The 18,786-nt window shown below is 58.0% G+C and overlaps 1 protein-coding gene across 1 annotated transcript in view; it reads right to left on the bottom strand.

The window, feature by feature from the left end:
• Positions 1-18,786, bottom strand: part of ADAM19 (ADAM metallopeptidase domain 19) — a 66,009-nt gene that overhangs the window by 41,896 nt on the left and 5,327 nt on the right. Inside the window, exon 3 of the mRNA XM_055127820.1 lies at positions 13,051-13,121. Coding sequence (XP_054983795.1) covers positions 13,051-13,121 — 71 coding nt within the window. The remainder of the gene's footprint in view (positions 1-13,050; positions 13,122-18,786) is intronic.

Consider the following 18,786-nt stretch of genomic DNA (forward strand, 5'->3'; position numbering starts at 1 on the left):
ACAAGGCCACCCGGGATCGATTCCCAGCATCCCACAGGGAATGCTCCAGGAGTGATTCCTGAGTGCAGAGCCAGGAGCCAGCCCTGAGCATCGCTGGGTCTGGCCCAAAAAGCAAACAAACAAGCAAATAAAAGGGGGCTTGAGGCCACCAGCAGGGGGTGAAGACACCAGCCCCGGCTTCCCAGGGACTGTTAGTTCCGGGTGAAGTGGGTCTGAGGGCTCATGACCTGCTTCCTTTTTTTTTTTTTCTTTTTGGGTCACACCCGGCGATGCTCAGGGCTGACTCGTGGCTCTGCACTTAGGAACCACTCCTGGAGGTGCTCGGGGGACCCTATGGGATGCTGGGAATCAAACTCGGGTATCGCTCCAGCCCTGACCTGCTCCCCTGCCCGTGGTATGAATCACGGCATACATGAGCACACAGGCCACGGGTGTTGGACATGGTCCGAGAAACTGACTTGGCAATCTTTGGAACGCTCCCCCCAAAGGTGCTCTCTTCGATGGTGCTGTGACACTGGGAAAGTGTGTGGCCTGGGAGAGACGGTCTGTGGAGGGAGGGGAACGTTTCCCTGACGCTGGAAACATTCTATGCACCTCAGCTGGCAGCTTCCCCCCCCCCCCCCCCTTGCTCAGTGGCGCCTTTGCTCAGGCCTGTGGCTGGAAAACCACAAGCTCTTGCAATTCCACATCTGGGTGTCAGACCTAGTTAAAAAGGCTTCCATGTGTGTCGGAAGCGCGTGTAACGGCTTATTAACGCAACACCCTCATTTTGTTCTATTTCGGGGGCCCCACCGGGTGATGCTCAGAGGTAATTACTCCGGGGCTCTGCATTCAGGGATCACTCCTGATGGGGCTCGGGGCACCCTATGGGATGCTGGGGATCGAACCCGGGTTGGCTGCATGCCCGGCCCGTCTAAAGCACCCTCCTGCAGCCTGACTGTAACGGCAAGGAGCTGGCAGCCTAAACTGCAGTTAGAGAAATTATATTTTGGTCCCACAGCCATGCCACCAGACTCCGCGCCCGGCTGTTTTCACTCGGGGTGCCCCAGAGGGGGGGCGGGTGAGAACCCCTCCCAGCCCCAAGGGACCCAGCCCCGGCAGCCGACCTCCACTACCCAACCACCGCCACGCTCCAGGCCGCTTTCCAGATCCCGCGGCCACGCAACACATTATAAGACACTTCCTACCCATTTTCCATAATTACCACACCATATTTGATGGAGTTCAGACAGTAGGCAACAAATCATAGAGTAATATCTATACACACACATATATACATATACATATATGTACACATATATGTATATATATCTCATATATATCTCAGATATATATGTATGTATATGTATATATATATATATATATATATATCTCAGAGAGCCCAGCAAGCTACCGAGAGTATCCCGCCTGCACAGGCAGAGCCTGGCAAGCTACCCGTGATGTATTCGATATGCCAAAGACAGTAACGATAGGTCTCATTCTCCTGACCCTGAAAGAGCCTCCAATCGTTGGGAAAGACGAGTAAGGAGAGGCTGCTACAATCTCAGGGCCGGGAGGAATAGAGACGTTACTGGTGCCCGCTCGAGTAAATCGACAAACAACGGGATGACAGTGATACAGTGATACAGTGATACGTTTTGGTGCATCCCACCGGAATGGAATCCGAAGGCACTATGGCAAAAGAATGAAGGTAGACCTATGCATGTGCTCAAGGAGGAAGAGAGGAAGGAGACACTAGGTGAGAAAGTGGATTAGGAATGCTGGATCAAGTATGACGGCATTGGCTGGAGGATGAAGACAGAGCCCAGGGCCGCGGGCACGCAAAGCACACTGCTCCTAAACTACATCCTGGGCGCGATGCCATGCATCTTATTTCTTGTGCCACTTCTGCTTTCTACAATGTCATGACCGAGGGTTCTAACCACACCAAATGGTCCCTGTGCACATTTAAAATAATAATAATAATAATAATAATAATAATGTTCCGATGACTAGCCATGCTAATTATTTCCATGCAAAAGAGGTGCGGTGGGGGAACGGAACAATAGCACAGCGGGGAGGGCGTTTGCCTTGCACATGGCCAACCTGGGTTCCATCCTTGGCATCCCATAGGGTCCCCGAGCACCGCCAGGAGTCACCCCTGTGCATCGCCGGGTGTTACCCCAAAAGAAAGGGAAAAAAAAAGAGGATGGGGTGGGGGAACCGGATCCTAAAACGAAGTTTCACAGACCGGGCCCACCTGGGTCAACAGGCTGAGGGAAGGGCTGGAACCGACACCACCCAGCCGGCTCGGGCCCAGCGGTCCCCGCCGGGATGCTGACGGGGCCGTTATCTCGCTGGCACAGGCCCGTGCCCGGGGCCCTGCGGCTCCTGGCTTCCTCGCCACCAACCGCCCTTCCCTTCGGCCGAGCCGCGTCCGCCCGAGGCCAGCGGGGGCAGCGGACAGCTTCCGCCCATTCATCCCGGCCCGCGCTCCGGCAGGAGAAATCAGCCGGGGACAAAGGAAAGCTGTGCACGTCCTTCCTGGCTGTGCGGGGCTGCGCGGGGCTGCGGGGTCCCGGGCAGGGCGTACCCGAGAGCCCGGGCTGGGCTGGGCCGGGCCGGGCATGGGCAGGGCACACGGTACAGTTTGGCCCGGGGTGTGTGTCCATGGACAGTGAGGTCAAAGCTGGGCCGGGCTGGGCAGGAGCGCACAGCACGTTTCCTGCCCGGGCCCAGCGGGGTCAGCGCCTCGGCAGCACCGGGGCTAGGAAGCGGCTCAGGGGAATTCCCTCTGACCTCATCCTGAGACGGTTTCCCCAGCCTGCAGCCTGCGGGGCATCACTGCGCATGTGCGCCTGTGCGCGCCTGTGCGCAGGGGTGGGAGTGGGGAGGGGTATCGTGCTGATGCTCCCTCCAGGAACTAGGTGGTGGTTGGGGGGAGGGAGGAGGAAGAGGAAGAGGAGGAGAAGAAGGAGGGAGGTGGAGGAGGAGGAAGAGGAAGACAAGGAAGAGGAGGAGGAGAGTGGGAAGAGGAGGACAGGGAGGAGGGGAGGTGGAGGAGGAGGACAAGGAAGAGGAGGAGGAGGAGGGGGGAAGAAGAGGAGGAGGGGGAGGAGAAAGGGAGGAGGAGGAGGAGGGGGGGAGGGGAAGAGGAAGACAAGGAAGAGGAGGAGGACAGGGAGGAGGGGAGGTGGAGGAGGAGGACAAGGAGGAGGAGGAGGAGAGGGGGAGAAGGAGGAGGGGGAGGAGGGGAAGAAGAGGAGGAGGAGGAGGGGGAAGAGAAGGGGAGGAGGAGAAGTAGGAGGGGGAGGAGATGAAGGAGGAGGGGGAAAGAAAAGGAGGACGAAGAGGATGGGGAGGAGGGGGAGGGGAAAGAGGAGGAGGGGAAAGAGATGGAGGAGGAGGGGGAAGAAGAGGAGGAGGGAGAGGAGGAGGAGAAGAGTGAGGAGGGGGAAGAGATGGAGGAGGGGGGAAGAAGAGGAGGAGGGAGAGGACGAGGAGAAGAGTGAGGAGGGGGAAGAGATGAAGGAGGAGGGGTGCCTGGCCCAGGTTCGACATCCCTGAACTCAGACAAGGTCCGAATGGGCGCTGTTACTGGCCCATGGTGTGGGTGCGGAAGCTGAGGGGGTTGGCCAAGGGCAGAGCCTGCAGATTCGGGGTGCAGGGGGCGGGCCCGAGCCTGCTCCTGGCCACAGCCAGCTGCGGCGCCCTGAAACCCAACTTCTGAGAAACGGCACCCGGGGATGCGGGGAGAAGCAGACGGGCCAGCACGAGGCGCGGGAGTCCTTGCGCCCAGGGCTCAGAGGCTGAGCTCTGGGGACAGGTGCCGGGGTCCCGTGTGTCCCCGGGAACCCCCTACACAGGCGGGCCCGAGCAGCCGGTGCTCTGGGCTTGCAAAATGCCCCCTCGTGTCGTCACATGGGGCTGAGAAGAGCCTGGGTCTGCCGGGAGGCCTTGCCACACAGCTGCTGTCACGCCGACGTCACGCAGCGGGGGACAGACGATGGCCACACCGCCCGCTTCCCCTTAACCCTCCTCCTGCCAGCTTCATCCCTGCATGCCTCGGCCCCAGGGGAACTGGGGGGAAACCAACCAACCAACCCGTCCCTGACCAGGCCTGGCGCTGCACAGCTTGGCCTGTCGCTCCAGCTGGACCCCAGGAGCCCCGGGCACTCGGTCCCCGCAAAGCCGGTGGCTTCGAGGCAATAGGGAGGGGCCTACACACACACACACACACACACACACACACACACACACACACACACACACACAGCAAATCCTAGAGGCCAGAAGGACGAGACGCAGTACTGCACAACAAGGCCAGGGTGCGGGCGGGGCTGTGCCCCAGGAGGGACCACTGTCCACTGTCCACTCTGGCCTTGGCCTTTGCTTGGGGCCATCAGGCCCATCTCTGAGCACCCCCTCCTCCAGGATCAACTCTCCCTGCGCTCCCTTATAAAAGCACGTTCCCCGGCGGGGGTGGGGGGAGAGACAGAGCCAGAGAGAGACAGAGACAGAGAGACAGAGAGAGAGCACAGAGGTTGGGGGCACAAGCCTTATGCGTGTAGGACTTGGATCTGACCCCCAGAGCCACGTAGCCTTGAGGTAGTGCCCAGGTAGCCAGAATAGTCGCAGTACTGCTGAATCTGAGCATTGGGCCACCCCCATAGGGGGCTACATGCTGGGAATATCCCCTAAGAGTCCCCCCTCCCAAGCACTGTTTGGGAGACCCACCCGCCCCCAAGCCAATACATTAAAACATAACAAACGCATCCATAAATCACAAAGACATTAATCCCATTCAGAGCCCAGCAAGGTAATCCAGATAATCTCCCTTCTCAGAGCCTGGGAATTTGATCACACTTACAAAGACTCTTTTTCTTTTCCAACAGATCTCTTGGGGGGGGGATCATTTCCTGTGCCCCTTCCTCACCGCCACACACACACACACACACACACACACACCCTACATTCACCCCCACCACCACCACCACCTCGCCCTGCCAATAAAGGCGCTAATTCTTATTTTCTAAGCAGGTAGTGGGATATAATCAAGAGGAAGCTGAACCTGAGCGTGACTCCCAGCTCCACGGAAATTGAGTAATGGCCGGAATTGAGACTGCCTCACGCCTGAGTTTCCGCATTTTTCAAATGGCGAAAAACAACAACATCCCTTGATAGCAACAATAACAACATTAGAAGAATGAATGAATGAATGAATGATTGAAAAGGGAGCAGAGGGAGCCCAGAGACATAGTCCCAGTGGGTAGGGTACTTGCCTTGCATGCAGCTGACCCGGGTTCAATCCCCGGCAGCCCATAGGGTTCCCTGAAGAGCCACCAGGAGAGCGTGGAGCCAGGAGTCAGCCCTGAGGACCGCCAGGTGTGGTCCAAGATGTCTCCCCCTCCCCCCCAAAAAACATACAAAACCAAAAAGTGAGCAGAGGATAACGATGGACAGAGGAGAGAGAGGGCAGAGGACGGGCCAGCGGGTCCGTGGAAGATGCTGCGTCCCAATCCACTGGGAAACAAACTGCCTCGTGGAAGGGCCTCCCCGAAGAGGCCACGAGAGCAGACGCTGGTGGGGAGGGGATGCATGGGCACACGGTGGGCACACGGGGGGCAGGCACAGAAGCTGGCGGACGGCATGTGGGTCCCCAGGCAACTGCAGCCAAGCCTCCCCTGCAAGCCAGCATGTACTTATGCAGGGGAGAGTGAAGGCACGAACTCGTGTCTGCATCCCCAGGAGCCCCACAGAAATGCTTTTTTTTTTCTTTTGGGGTCACAGGGGTTCCTCCTGGCTCATGCACTCAGGAATTACTCCTGGCAGTGCTGGGGGACCCTATGGGATGCTGGGAATCGAACCTGGTTGGCCGCGTGCAAGGCAAACGCCCTCCCCGCTGTGCTATCGCTCCAGCTCCCCGCTACAGAAATCCTTCACGATCACCCCAAGACAGTGTGAGCACACGCCCATCGCCGGCTGGGCGGGCCCGTAAATTGGGATGACACGTACGTCAGCAGATGTACGCGTATGTAAGCGTGTGCATACGCACGGAGGCCACGGGATGGTATCCGGCCATTGAAAAGGCAGACTTGAGGTCAGAGATAGTCCAGAGGTTACGGTACTGCCCTGGCAGGCAGCCGGCCCCAGATGGGTCCCCTGTACCACGAAGGAACCCCGCCAGGAGCGAACCCTGGACAGGCTGCTTAGATGCGCAGGCCATGTGGCTCCTGCAGGGGCCACGGAATGTGCACGGCCATGGGGGGGCACTATAATTCGAAGATGAGAGGGACCGGGCCGCCCTTTCTCCGCCTCAGGCACCCCGGGCTTCTGCTCCCTGGGAGAAGGCCGCGGGAACTTCACACACTGTGCTGGTTCTCAGCCACTCCTGCAGTTCCCCAGGCTCCCACTGCGTCCTCGCCCCGCTCCAGCCTCGGGAAGGGGGAGCCCCAGCTGCGTGCTGAGTTTGGGGAAAAAAAAAACAAAAAAACCATTTCGGATTCCCCAGATTGTGCCAAGTACTTGTTTTTTCTAAAAAAAAAAAAAAAGGAAAAACAATGCTCTCCCTGATTTCTGCAGCCATGTGAAATGCGATCCACATGTGCAGCCAGGAGTGTGCGTGTGTGTGTGCATGTGTGCGTGTGTGTACGTGTGCCTGTGTGTACATGTATGTGTGTTTGTGTGTGTGCCTGTGTGTGCTTGTGTGTGCGTGTGTGTACGTGTGTGCCTGTGTGTGCTTGTGTGTGCGTGTGTGTACGTGTGTGCGCGTGTGTGCTTGTGTGTACGTGTATGTACGTGTGTGTGTGCTATGTGTGCATGTGTGTGTCTGTACATGTGTGTGCCTATGTGTGTGTGTAAATGTGTGCACGCGTGCGTGTGTGTGTGTGTGTGTGTGTGAGCAGGTCACTGAAGGGCAGTTTCTCCGCTGCCCCCTGGAACTGCCTAAACACCCCTTCAGCTCCTCCTTGACTTGGGAAACGAGCTTCCTTCCGCCCACAGATCCACAGGGCCCCTGCCTGGGAGCGGCGGCGAGGTGGGATCCTCGCCAGAGATAAGACGCAAACCAACGGCTACTTCTAACCCGGGGAGAAAGGGGGTGGGTGGCAGCTTCTGCGCGCTGCACCCCATCTCGCCCTGGTCACACAGGCTCCTGGACTGGGTGTTTTGGGTTTTTTTTTTTAAATGTTCTTTTCTTTTTCCTGGTGGCAGGGCTGAATCCTGGCTCTGAGCTCCGGACACTCCTGGCGAGGTCCGAGGACCCTGTGGGGTGCCAGGGACAAACCCGGATTGGCCGAGTGCAAGGCAAGTTCCGTACTCCCTGGACTATGGCTTCTGCCCCACAGGTCTCTTGGGGGCACAGAGCGACAGGCGTGGTGCCCAGACCTCTGCTGCCCCACCACCGCGCCCTCCTGGAGACCCTCGGCAAAGCACAGGCTCAGGGGACGAGAAAGCCCTGCCAGGGCCATGATCTGCAGCCCCTCAGGGAACAGACGCTGCCGCCTCCGTGCCTGCAAGTGTCTGAACAACAGACCAGTCTCAGGGGGAGGCAGAGATGCTGCTGCTGCTCAGGAGGGTCTGGGATTCTCCCCATGCCACACACACACACGCACACACATGCATATATACACACACATACTCCTACACATGCACACATGCATTCATGTGCACACATACATGCACACACATGCATACATGCACATACATGCACACACATGCACATATGCACATGCGTGCACACATACCTGAATACACACATGCACACAATGCACACACGCACACACGTGCACACACAATGTGCACACATGCACATATACACACATACAAACACAAGCACATGCATGCACACTCACACATGCACATATGTGCGTGCATGCACGCACGCATGCACGCACACATACATGCACACATATGTTCGCATGCACACACATGCATGCACGCATGCATGCACGCCACATGCACACATGCATGCACACAAACACATGCATGCACACACATAAACATATACTCATCCATGCACGCGCGCGCACACACACACAGGAAATAAACGCGCACGGGTCAGGCAATGAGCCTGGCCCCAATGGACACTGCCTGCCCGGCTGGAGCACCACCAAGGTAGAGGCCAAGGCCGTCTCCCTGTTCCCAAGCAGGAGCCTCGGGGGCCAGTGAGGGGCAGAGACACGCGTCCCAGGAGACACACAGCGAGGAGCGGGACTAGGCCCTCATGTACCCCAGCCGGGACACGGGCTCTCGGAAGCCACGGAAGAAACCAGGCCTGCAGGTGGCGGCCATCTCAGTAGCCCCAAACCGGGACAGAGCCTTCCTCACCCCGTATTCACCGGGGGTCACTGCAGAGTCTGTTCTCTGTGGCCAGGGAACAGCCCAGTCCAGGGCGCCCTGCAGGCTGCCCCGGGCCCTGAGGATTGTGTGGCCCAGTCCTCCCCAACACACTCACCCCCCAGGCCTGCCCGCAGCAGGGGGCGCATCCAGCCAAGACTCACCAACACGCTTTTGTCCACTACTGTTTCTGACCTGCAGGGATGGTCCCCAAAGCCCCGGGAGAAGAGAAAAAAAAATCCTGGTCCCGGGGTCTCCCTGCTACGGCTGAGGAAGCAGCAGCCCTTCCCTCCCTCCCTAGCATCTCCTCCTCCTCCCTCCCTCCTTCCCTCCCTTCCTCCCTTCCTTCCTTCCTTCCTTCCTTCCTTCCCTCCCTCCCTCCTTCCTTCCTTCCTTCCTTCCTTCCTTCCTTCCTTCCTTCCTTCCTTCCTTCCTTCCTTCCTTCCTTCCCTCCCTCCCCCTCCCTCCCTCCTTTCCTTCCTCCCTCCTTCCCTCCCTCCCTTCCTTCCTTCCCTCCTTCCTTCCTTCCTTCCTTCCTTCCTTCCTTCCCTCCTTCCCTTCCCTTCCTTCCTTCCCTCCTTCCCTTCCCTTCCTTCCTTCCTTCCTTCCTTCCTTCCTTCCTTCCTTCCTTCCTTCCTTCCTTCCTTCCCTCCTTCCCTTCCTTCCTTCCTTCCTTCCTTCCTTCCTTCCTTCCTTCCTTCCTTCCTTCCTTCCTTCCTTCCTTTCTTCCTTCCTTCCTTCCTTCCTTCCTTCCTTCCCTCCTTCCTTCCTTCCCTCCTTCCCTTCCTTCCCTCCTTCCCTCCTTCCTTCCTTCCTTCCTTCCTTCCTTCCTTCCTTCCTTCCTTCCTTCCTTCCTTCCTTCCTTCCTTCCTTCCTTCCTTCCTTCCTTCCTTCCTCCCTCTCCTCCTTCTGTTACTTCTGCTGTTCTCGTTCGGGCCACACTCCTGGCTCTGCACTCAGGAATTACCCCTGGCCGAGCTCCGGGGACCCTATGGGATGCTGGGGATCGAACCTGGGTTGGGCTGAGTGCCAGGCAAACGCCCTCCCCGCTACAGTATTGCTCCAGCCCCTGGTCCTACCTCTGTGGGCTAAAGTGTGGCTCTGAGCCCAGGGGTCCATTCCCGACTTCCAGGGACGCCCCACCCCCAGGTGGCCGGAGCCGCTTGCTGCTGGTCTCTGGGGAGAACAGACCCTTTGCCCAGCCCAGACGGAAACTTCTCTTCTCCGCTCAAGGACAGGGCCCGAGAGCAGGTGAGAAGCTGGGCTCCAGGGCAGGGCCTGCCACGTGCCTGGCCCGACTCCCCAGCGTCTGTCTGTTTACCCTGCCCTCGGGCACCAACCGCAAGCCCCGTTCTCCTGCCAACACCTGCCAAGCTCCGTACTCGCCTGCCTGGCGCCCTGGCGCTGTTCCTGGGGCCGAGGGCCGGAGTGCCGGAGCGCCATGCGCGGGCAGCGCCCAACAAGAGCCGAGCCACACGGGCCAGGGAGGGTGCCCGCCCCTCCAACGCACAGCGCCCCTGCGCTTCTGCAGCTCAGCACAGAGCTGGTCCCCCCGGACAGCAGCCTGGGCTCGGCCCCCCACCCCGTGCACCCCTGTGTGGAAGGGCCACGGGCTCTCTTGCTCTCCCAACACCCATGTCCTCGGTGACATGGACACAACCAGCAGCTGCCTCCCAGGGTCCGGGCAGGGAGAGGACTGAGTAGAGGCTGGGGGGGGGGGCAGCAGGGGTGAGCCTTGGAGGTGCACACACACACACCTGCTCCATGCGCCCCGCCTGTACCTCCCGGGGGGCCACCCCGTGTCCCCCGAGCTGCTTCCTAGTGGACCAGGCTGACGCAGGGCCTGGGGTGCGCCTGCAGGCCCCCCTCCCTCCTCCCAGCACCGAGTCCCGGAGATTCCTGCTTGTTGGGGCCACGGAACGGGAGGAGGAGTGAGACGAAGCCGCTTCCCGGGGGCCTAAACACCTCATCTGGGTGGGGGTGATGGAGCGAGGAGGGTGGGAGGAAACGCCTTCACTCAACCCGGCTTTGAATTCGGCTGTCCCTCCCCCTGGACGTGTCAGCGTCAGGCCCCAGCCAGCTTCGCAGGGACGCAGCAGTCCAGTGCACGAACCACCAGTGCAGGGAGCCCCGGGACCCCACCCCGGCCCAGCTGGTCCCTCCACTGGAAGCGGGGCTCCCGAAAGGCATGTGTGCCCCAGACCCACACTGCGGGGAGGACCACAGGACAGAGGTATGAGTGACTCCTGGGAGCGTGGGAGGGAGTAGAATCTGAGGGGTGGAGGGGGCGGGAGCCATAGCACAGCGGGTAGGGCGTTTGCCTTGCACGCGGCAGACCCGAGTTCGATTCCCAGTATCCCATAGGGTCCCCTGAGCACAGCCAGGAGGAATTCCTGAGTGCATAAGCCAGGAGTAACCCCTGTGCATCGCCGGGTGTGACCCAAAAAGCAAAAACACAAACAAACAAAAGAATCTGAGGGGTGGGGCGGCCCCATCCCTGACACCCCAGTTTTGGGGGACTGGAACAACCTCAGGAGTCATGAACCCCCTGGGGACCTGCATGCGCAGTGAACACACACACACATGTGCACACACACATGCACAGACACACGTGTGCATACACACGCAGACACATATGCACACTCACATGCACACATACACACATGTGTGGATACATGCCTGCACACACATGTGCAGATACACACATGCACAGATACACACATACACACGTGCATACACATGCGCACACATGCACACATACATATGTGTGCAAATATGTGTGCAGATACTTGTCTGCACACACATGCAGATACATACATGCACATACGTGCAGATGCACAAGTGCACACACGTGCATCCATATGCACACATGGGTGCAAATACACATGTACACACATGCAGGCACACACATACACATGTACAGACACAGACACACGTGCACACACAGACACACACATGTGTGCATACACACACATCTATGACTGGTCGTGTGTACGCCTAGGGGGATTTCCACCCGTCAACACAATACCCGGAAACAACAAAGCCCTGGCAGGGTTGAAAATGAACCTGGAGCCGTCCCTGGGGACACCTGGAGAGGCCACTCACAGCATGTGACCCCATGCAGTCTCCTGCCTTCTGCCGGCCACCTGCAGCTGTGCCCATCGCTGCCCCGAGGCCTGGCAGCAAACCCAGCCCAGGACTCAGACAGCGACAGCGGGGCGGGGCGGGGAGGCGAGGGCCCACCTGCCGTGGGAGCCTCAGCTCCAAAGACAGGACAACTTGGCCCGGGCAGCAGAGGGAACTGGGTTCCTGGGGCCGAGGGCTCGAGCCAAGGGCACAGAGGGACGTCCTGCCTCTCCTCTCTCCGCCTGCGACGTGACCTTCCACTGGGGTCTGTCCCTCTCTGGCCAGCGAGGCGTTTCCGGAGCCTTCCTTTTGCACGCAGAGGTTCTCCCCCAGACAGGAGGGAGGGGGGCGCGGACACCAGCCCTGGACTCCCCACAGCGGCCGGAGACGCTCAAGGGTGAAATATTCTATTCCTCTCGGGCGGCGCTGGACGGGGGTGCTGAGACCACAGGGTCACAGTCATGGGTGAAGGGAGCAGACCCCAGTAGGGCTCGGGGGAGCTTTCCTGCAGGATCCAGGCGACGGGGCAGGGACATGGCCGGGGGAGGGGGGCTGTAATCCACGATGACCACCAGCCCACCTTTCTGGCTCCACATATAGAGGGAAGCAGGGGGAGGCGGCTGCCGGGTTCTGGGTTCTCCTCTCTCGCCGCTCCCCCTGCTTTGCAGTGTCCCCGAAGCCCAAATTTGGAATCATTTATATTCACGCTCTCCCTCCCCCCCCACCCCCGCCCCTCCCCCTCATTCTGGCCCGGCAGCCGCCCCTCCCCCTCCCTCTGGCCGCAGGAAGGTCCCTCTCCATCCCTTTCTTGGCAGCCCTGTGCCTGATTACTCATCTGCTTCCAGGGGCTGCTGAGAGAGTGGGGGGCGGGGAGGGGGCTGGCGGGCAGCCAGCCAAAGCCCTGCCAGGGCTGTGTGGCAGCGGGAAGGCGGGACGGCGGCGGGGACCAGCCCGCAAGGCACCCCGCCATGGAAGGAGCCATGGAAGGAGCGCCTGCCGAGGGGTTCGGGAGGACGGGCCCTGAGCCAGCTGCCGCCGCCGCCTCGGCCCCCCAGAGAAGAATGAGGTTCGGAGGCGGCCGGGGAGCTGCTGACAGGCCGGCCCCCCCATGGATGGGCAGCAACTCAGTGGCCGCTGACCCCAAACAGATGGAGCGGCCAGAGGAGCCAAGTCCCAGGACCATCCCAGAACGGCTGTTTTCTTCTCCCTCACTTCCTGCCAGGCGCTGGGCTGGGGATGGCCAAGGCCCTGCAGCGCTCTCTGTCTCTGTCTCTGTCTTACACACACACACACACACACACACACACACACACACACACACGGGCCTGCAGGGAACCCTGATGGCCAAGGCCCTGCAGCGCTCTCTGTCTCTCTGCGACACACACACACACACACACACACACACACACAACGTGGGCCTGCAAGGAGCCCTTGGAGGTCCTGGGCAAAGCCTTGGCAGCCCCCTGCCCGGGTTCAGCAAGGCAGAGGCGGGGCTGGGAGGTCACTACCTCACAGCCTCCGGGCTTTCTTCCAAGCCACAGGCACCTGCGTTCCGCTGTGTCCCGGACAAACGGTTGGGGCTGGGGAGGGGGTGGGGGGAGCACTTACTCATTCTTCTCCAGATCCAAGACCAGCTCCCGGCCCTCGGCCTTCACCCTGAGCTCCACACGGCGTGGATGCTGCAAGCGACAGACAGACGGGGGTCAGCCTCCCGGGAAGGGGGCAAGAGGGGCTCGGGGAAACGGAGTCACAGCACCCCCCCACACACACACACACTTCAGAGGACATCAGGCCGTGAGAACCCGCTTCTCTCCCTCCCTCCCCCATGTGGGGGGGGGGGCTTTGGAGGGGGTTCAGACACACAAAGCGCCCGGGATGGGAAACTGTCTGCCCACTCAGCGGTGCCTGAGCAGTCAGATCTGGACCCCAGCTGTGCGAACACCCCAGGATCTGCTTCCCCGCCCCTCCCCCGCCCAGCCTGGGGAGTCAGCGGCGTCCTGGGGTACGGTGGGGGAGAGCACTCGGAGATGAAGTATGGAGAACGTATGAGCTGGCTGGGGTCCCAAATGCCCGGGGAAGCCTCTTCACTGAGGGGTCTCGCGGGAATTCCTTTGGTTTCTCAGTTTGGACATGCCCATTCGTCACAGGGACCCCTGCAGCCCCAGCTAGGGAGCTGTAGCTCCCCAAAGAGACGCAGAGAGATAGACAGACAGACAGAAAGACAGACAGACAGACACACACACACACACACGAGAGGAAAAGACTGCATGAAGTCCCAAGCAGCCCTGTAGGCCAGGTCACTGAAGATAACCCATCTATCACTGTATCACTGTCGTCCCATGGCACCAGGAACATCTCCATGGTGAGACCTGTTGTGACTGTTTCTGGCATATCCAGTATGCCACGGGGAGCTTGCCAGGCTCTGCCGTGCGGGCGGGATACTCTTGGTAACTTGCCGGGCTTTCCGAGAGGGGTGGAGGAATCGAACCCGGGTTGGCTGCGTGCAAGGCAAATGCCCTACCTGCTGTGCTATCGCTCCAGCCCTAACCTATCTATCAACATAAAAAAAAAAAAAAACCACAATCCCTTGCAACAATAACAACACAAATTCTTTGAAATAAGATTCCTGGGCTGGAGCGATAGCACAGCGGGGAGGGCGTTTGCCTTGCACACGGCCGACCCGGGTTCGATTCCCAGCATCCCGTATGGTCCCCTGAGCACCACCAGGGGTAATTCCTGAGTGCAGAGCCAGACTGACCTCTATGTATCACTGGGTGTGGCCCAAAAAGCAAAAATAATAAAGAAAGAAAAGAAATAAGATTCCTTACCCGCCCCCCGCCCCCCCCCCACCTCCCACCGCCACCACCAAACCAACCAACGAAAAAAGAAGAAGCAGCAAGCCGCAAGAACTTTTAAAGCCTCAGTACCCAATGCAGGGCAACATGTTGGGAAATAGACACACGCACGCTTCCCCACTGAGAAAGTGACCTGAAGGTGTGCAGGAGAGTTTAAAAGTTATTTAGACCCGGTCAGTAAAGTTAGACCGTGTAGGGAGAAAATGGAAGCACGGGAGAGGGGCGGGGCGGGGGGGGCGGGGAGGGGAAGGTCTGTGCACGAAGATGCACATTCCTTGCAAATATGAGCGAAGGCATATAACCTAAATGCTCAAACTCAAGAGAAGAGGTCAGAACCATCAACACCCCCACAGACTGCCCCCACCTCCAGGCAGTCATGAAAACAATGAATTAATTTATCAAAGTTTTTTTTGTACAGAACTGTTCAACAAAAAGGCTCAATAGGGCTGGGGCGATAGCACAGCGGTTGGGCGTTCGCCTTTCACTCGGCTGACCTGTGTTCGATTCCTCCGCCCCTCTTGGAGAGCCCGGCAAGCCACCGAGAGTATCGAGCCCGCATGGCAGAGCCTGGCAAGCTACCTATGCGTATTGGATATGCCAAAAACAGTAACAATAAGTCTCTCCATGAGAGACGTTACTGGTGCCCGCTTGAACAAATCGATGAGCAACGGGATGACAGTGACAGTGACCCAGGGGTGCTCAGGGGTTACTCCTGGTTCTGTGCTCGGGGCATCTACATGCAAGGCAAACGCCCTATCTGCTGTCCTATTGCTCCGGCCCCAATATTGGACATTTTAATGTACTTTTGTTTTGGGGCCACACTAGGCCGTGCTCAGGGGCTGCTCCTGGTGGGTTTTAGGGGACCATCTAGGATGCCATGGATAGAACCCGGGCTGGCTACATGCAAGGTAAGCCGCCAACCCGCTGTACTATCTCTCCAGCCCCTTTAAATGAATTTTTTTTGGGGGGGAGGAAGTATATAGAAGTACATCAAAAGGTTACTTCTTGGCCGTGGGATCATTTCATTTGCTTTTACACCTCTTTGCAAGTTTTTCTAATGGCTTTTTACTTGTTTTATTTTGGGGAATGAGCTTTTTAAATTTTTTTTAAAATTGTATTTAATTTTTGGTTTTTAGGCCATGCCTAGCGATGTTCAGGGTTTCTTCCTGGCTCTGCTGCTACTCAGGAATCACTCCTGACAGAGTCCATTCAGTAGACCATACGGGATGCCCGGGGGGATGGAACCTGGGTTGGGCACGGGCAAAGCCAAGCCCTCCCTGCTGTACAATGGCTCTGGCCTGGAAATGAGCTTTTTAAAACTCTTTCTTTTTATTTTTTAATTTTAATTTTAATTTTTTGCTTTTTTGGGGTCACACATGGCGATGCACAGGGGTTAGTCCTGCAGAGCCCTCAGGAATTACTCCCGGCAATGCTGAGGGACCACATGGGATGCTGAGAATCAAACCTGGGTCGGCCGCATGCAAGGCAAACACCTTACCCACCGGGACTATTGCCCCAGCCCCTCTTTTTAACTTTTTTAAAAACCTTCTTAGTATGGGAAATTGCATGGAGATTAAAAATGCAAATCTTGGGGCTGGAGTGATAGCACAGCAGGAGGGCGTTTGCCTTGCATGCGGCCGACCCGGGTTCAAATCCTAGCATCCCATATGGTCCCCTGAGCACCGCCAGGAGTAATTCCTGAGTGCAGAGCCAGGAGTAACCCCTGTGCATATCCGGGTGTGACCCAAAAACCATAAAAATGCAAATCTTGGGGCCGGAGCGATAGCACAGCGGCTAGGGCGTTTGCCTTGCACACAGCCGACCCAGGTTCGATCCCCGGCATCCCATATGGTCCCCCAAGCACTGCCAGGAGCAATTCCTGAGTGCAATGCCAGGAGTAACCCCTGAGCATCGCTGGGTGTGACCCAAAAAGCAAAATAAATAAATAAATAAAAATGCAAATCTTCCCCAACTCCCGTGCTTCCACCTGGCACTGTGGTGTGAGTCTCTAAGACAGGGTATTTCCACACTGAAAATATTCAAAGCAGAGTGGTCCAGCAGCTCTGCCCTTCTGGTGGTTCTGAGAAATCCCCTGGGGGCCCCTTTTTTTTTTGTCTTCTTGAGTCACAGCCAGCTCAGAGGTCACTCCTGGCTCTGCACTCAGGAATGACTCCTGGTGGTGCTCGGGGGACCCTATGGGATGCTGGGAATCGAACCCGGTTGGCCAAGTGCAAGGCAAACGCCCTCCCCGCTGTGCTATTGCTCCAGCCCCACCTGGGGTGAGTAGGGGGGTCCCTTTCGATTCTCAGCATCCGCATTGGAACCAAGCTTCAGACCCCCCCTCCAGCTTGACCTCTGACCCAGGTTAGGTCTGGGGGGGGGCGGGGTCTGAGGAAGAAGGTTCCCCAGCTCAGCCCCCGCCTGACGTGGCAGCTACTCCCGGACTCACCACTTCACTCGGAACCCCAGTTCCCATCAGGGTGCTGTCAGGCAGCCCAGGGGCGGGGCGGGGTGGGGAGAGCTGGCTGTCCCTGCCCCGGATTCTTGGGCAACTCTGTCCTTTGCTATCTTTGACTACGCTATCCCATCTACTTCTCTTGACCAAAAAAGAGAGAGAGCGAGAGTGCGAGAGAGAGAGAGAACATTTTAAGACGCTGTTTGCCTGCATTTGGCAAGCGGAAGTTTGCCCAACAACTTTCACCGCGGGGTTCACTTCTGTTTCAGACGCCCAGTTCAGCCCGGCCATCCCCACCTGCTTCTGCCCCTTGGTCCCCCAAATCACTTACTCAAGCTCAAGTCTACAGCTAAGGCTGTCAAGGACTGTGAGCACCAGAGCCTTGGTCCCAAGTGGGTAGGGGGCGGGAGTGAGAAGCAATTCCCTCCTCCAAGACAGAAATGACTTTAATAATACTGATGACAATAATAATAATAACAACAACAAGCAATTCCGTTGCTCATCGATTTGTTTGAGCGGGCACCAGTAACGTCTCATTGTGAGACTTATTGTGACTGTTTTTGGCATATCCAATACGCACGGGGAGCTTGCCAGGCTCTGCCGTGCGGGAGGGATACTCTCTGTAGCTTGCTGGGCTCTCCGAGAGGGGCGGAGGAATTGAACACAGATCGGCTGCATGAAAGGCGAACGCACTACTGCTGTGCTATCGCTCCAGCCCAATAATAACAATCATCATCATCATCATCATCATCATCATCATCATCATAATAATAAAAAAATTGGCTGGAATCAAAGCATGGTCACCTCTCCTGTGAGGACACACAGGCTTGACCACGGCGATCCGTATTTATTTTTATGCGCGTCTTCCAAAAATATTCCTTCCCCCAGCCTGGAAGATGCTCAGACACCGATATTTTAAACAACGGTGTTGCCGGCTCCCAGGGGACACGGCAAGTCAAACATGAGTTAGCGCTGCTGGGGCCAGCGGGCTCCCGTCCACCTTCGCCCAGTGGCTTACTTTTCTTTTTCCTTACAGCCCTGGGAGAAGGCTGGAAGTGCGGGGCGGGGGGGGGGGGGGGCGAGGGAACTGACCCACTGGCTCCACACTCCCCAGGCATGGGCTAAAACCCCCTTTCGATTTGGGGAAAAAAAAGAGAATCAGCCCCATGTGGCACTGGAAATCCTTCCTCTTTCCTCCCAGTGGACACAATATCGAGTCTTCAGCGAACATTCAAGAACGTTAGATGGATGAGTGACTGATACAGCTGGCGTGGGACCTTCCCCCATCCCCGCCCCCCCCCGCCCCCACCCCCCACCCCTGTCCATCGCTACTTGCTCTCAAATAAACTTTCATTCTTTTTTTTTTTTTTTGGTCACACCCAGCAGTGCTCAGGGCTTCCTCCTGGCTCTGTGCTCGGTGACCACTCCCGGCATCCCGGCAGGGCTCAGGAGACCCTCTGGGTTGCTCGGGATGGAACCCGGGTTGGCCACGTGCAAAGCAAGCGCCCTCCCTGCTGGGCTGGGGCTCCCTCCCCCTCCCCCACCACCCCGGGCCAGTCATTCATTCTTTCATCCACCAAACAGTTCTGGTGCCAGATACTGCGCCAAGCCACTGACAAACGCCACCGACCGACCAACCGACTGACCGTCTGCTGGGCAGACGGCGGCGGCGGGGGGAACAAAGGCAGGATCTGGAGGGCCATTTGTTTCTCAAGCCCTTCCTGAGGATGCAACATCCCCCCCCCCCCCCACATCTGGAAGGGACAGCGCTGCCTCTATAAAAAGGCCCAGAGCCCACAACACGGGCGGCCGGCCGGGGGAGAGGATGGGCCGGCCTGAGCTCTGCTTTTAAAAATAACCCGCCAGAGTATGGCGTTCCATTCATCTGTCTGGACTTCCTGAAGTTATTTACTGCCCCTCCTGCTCTCTGATGGATCGAGTTCCGGGCCTGTGTCGTCATCCCTGGGATCTTGGGCAAACTTTTCTTTTGGCTTTTCTCATTTCTCACTTTTTCTTTTTCTTTCTTTTTGGGTC

The sequence above is a fragment of the Sorex araneus genome, chromosome 2, assembly GCF_027595985.1.
Source record: "Sorex araneus isolate mSorAra2 chromosome 2, mSorAra2.pri, whole genome shotgun sequence".
Lineage (NCBI taxonomy): Eukaryota > Metazoa > Chordata > Mammalia > Eulipotyphla > Soricidae > Sorex > Sorex araneus.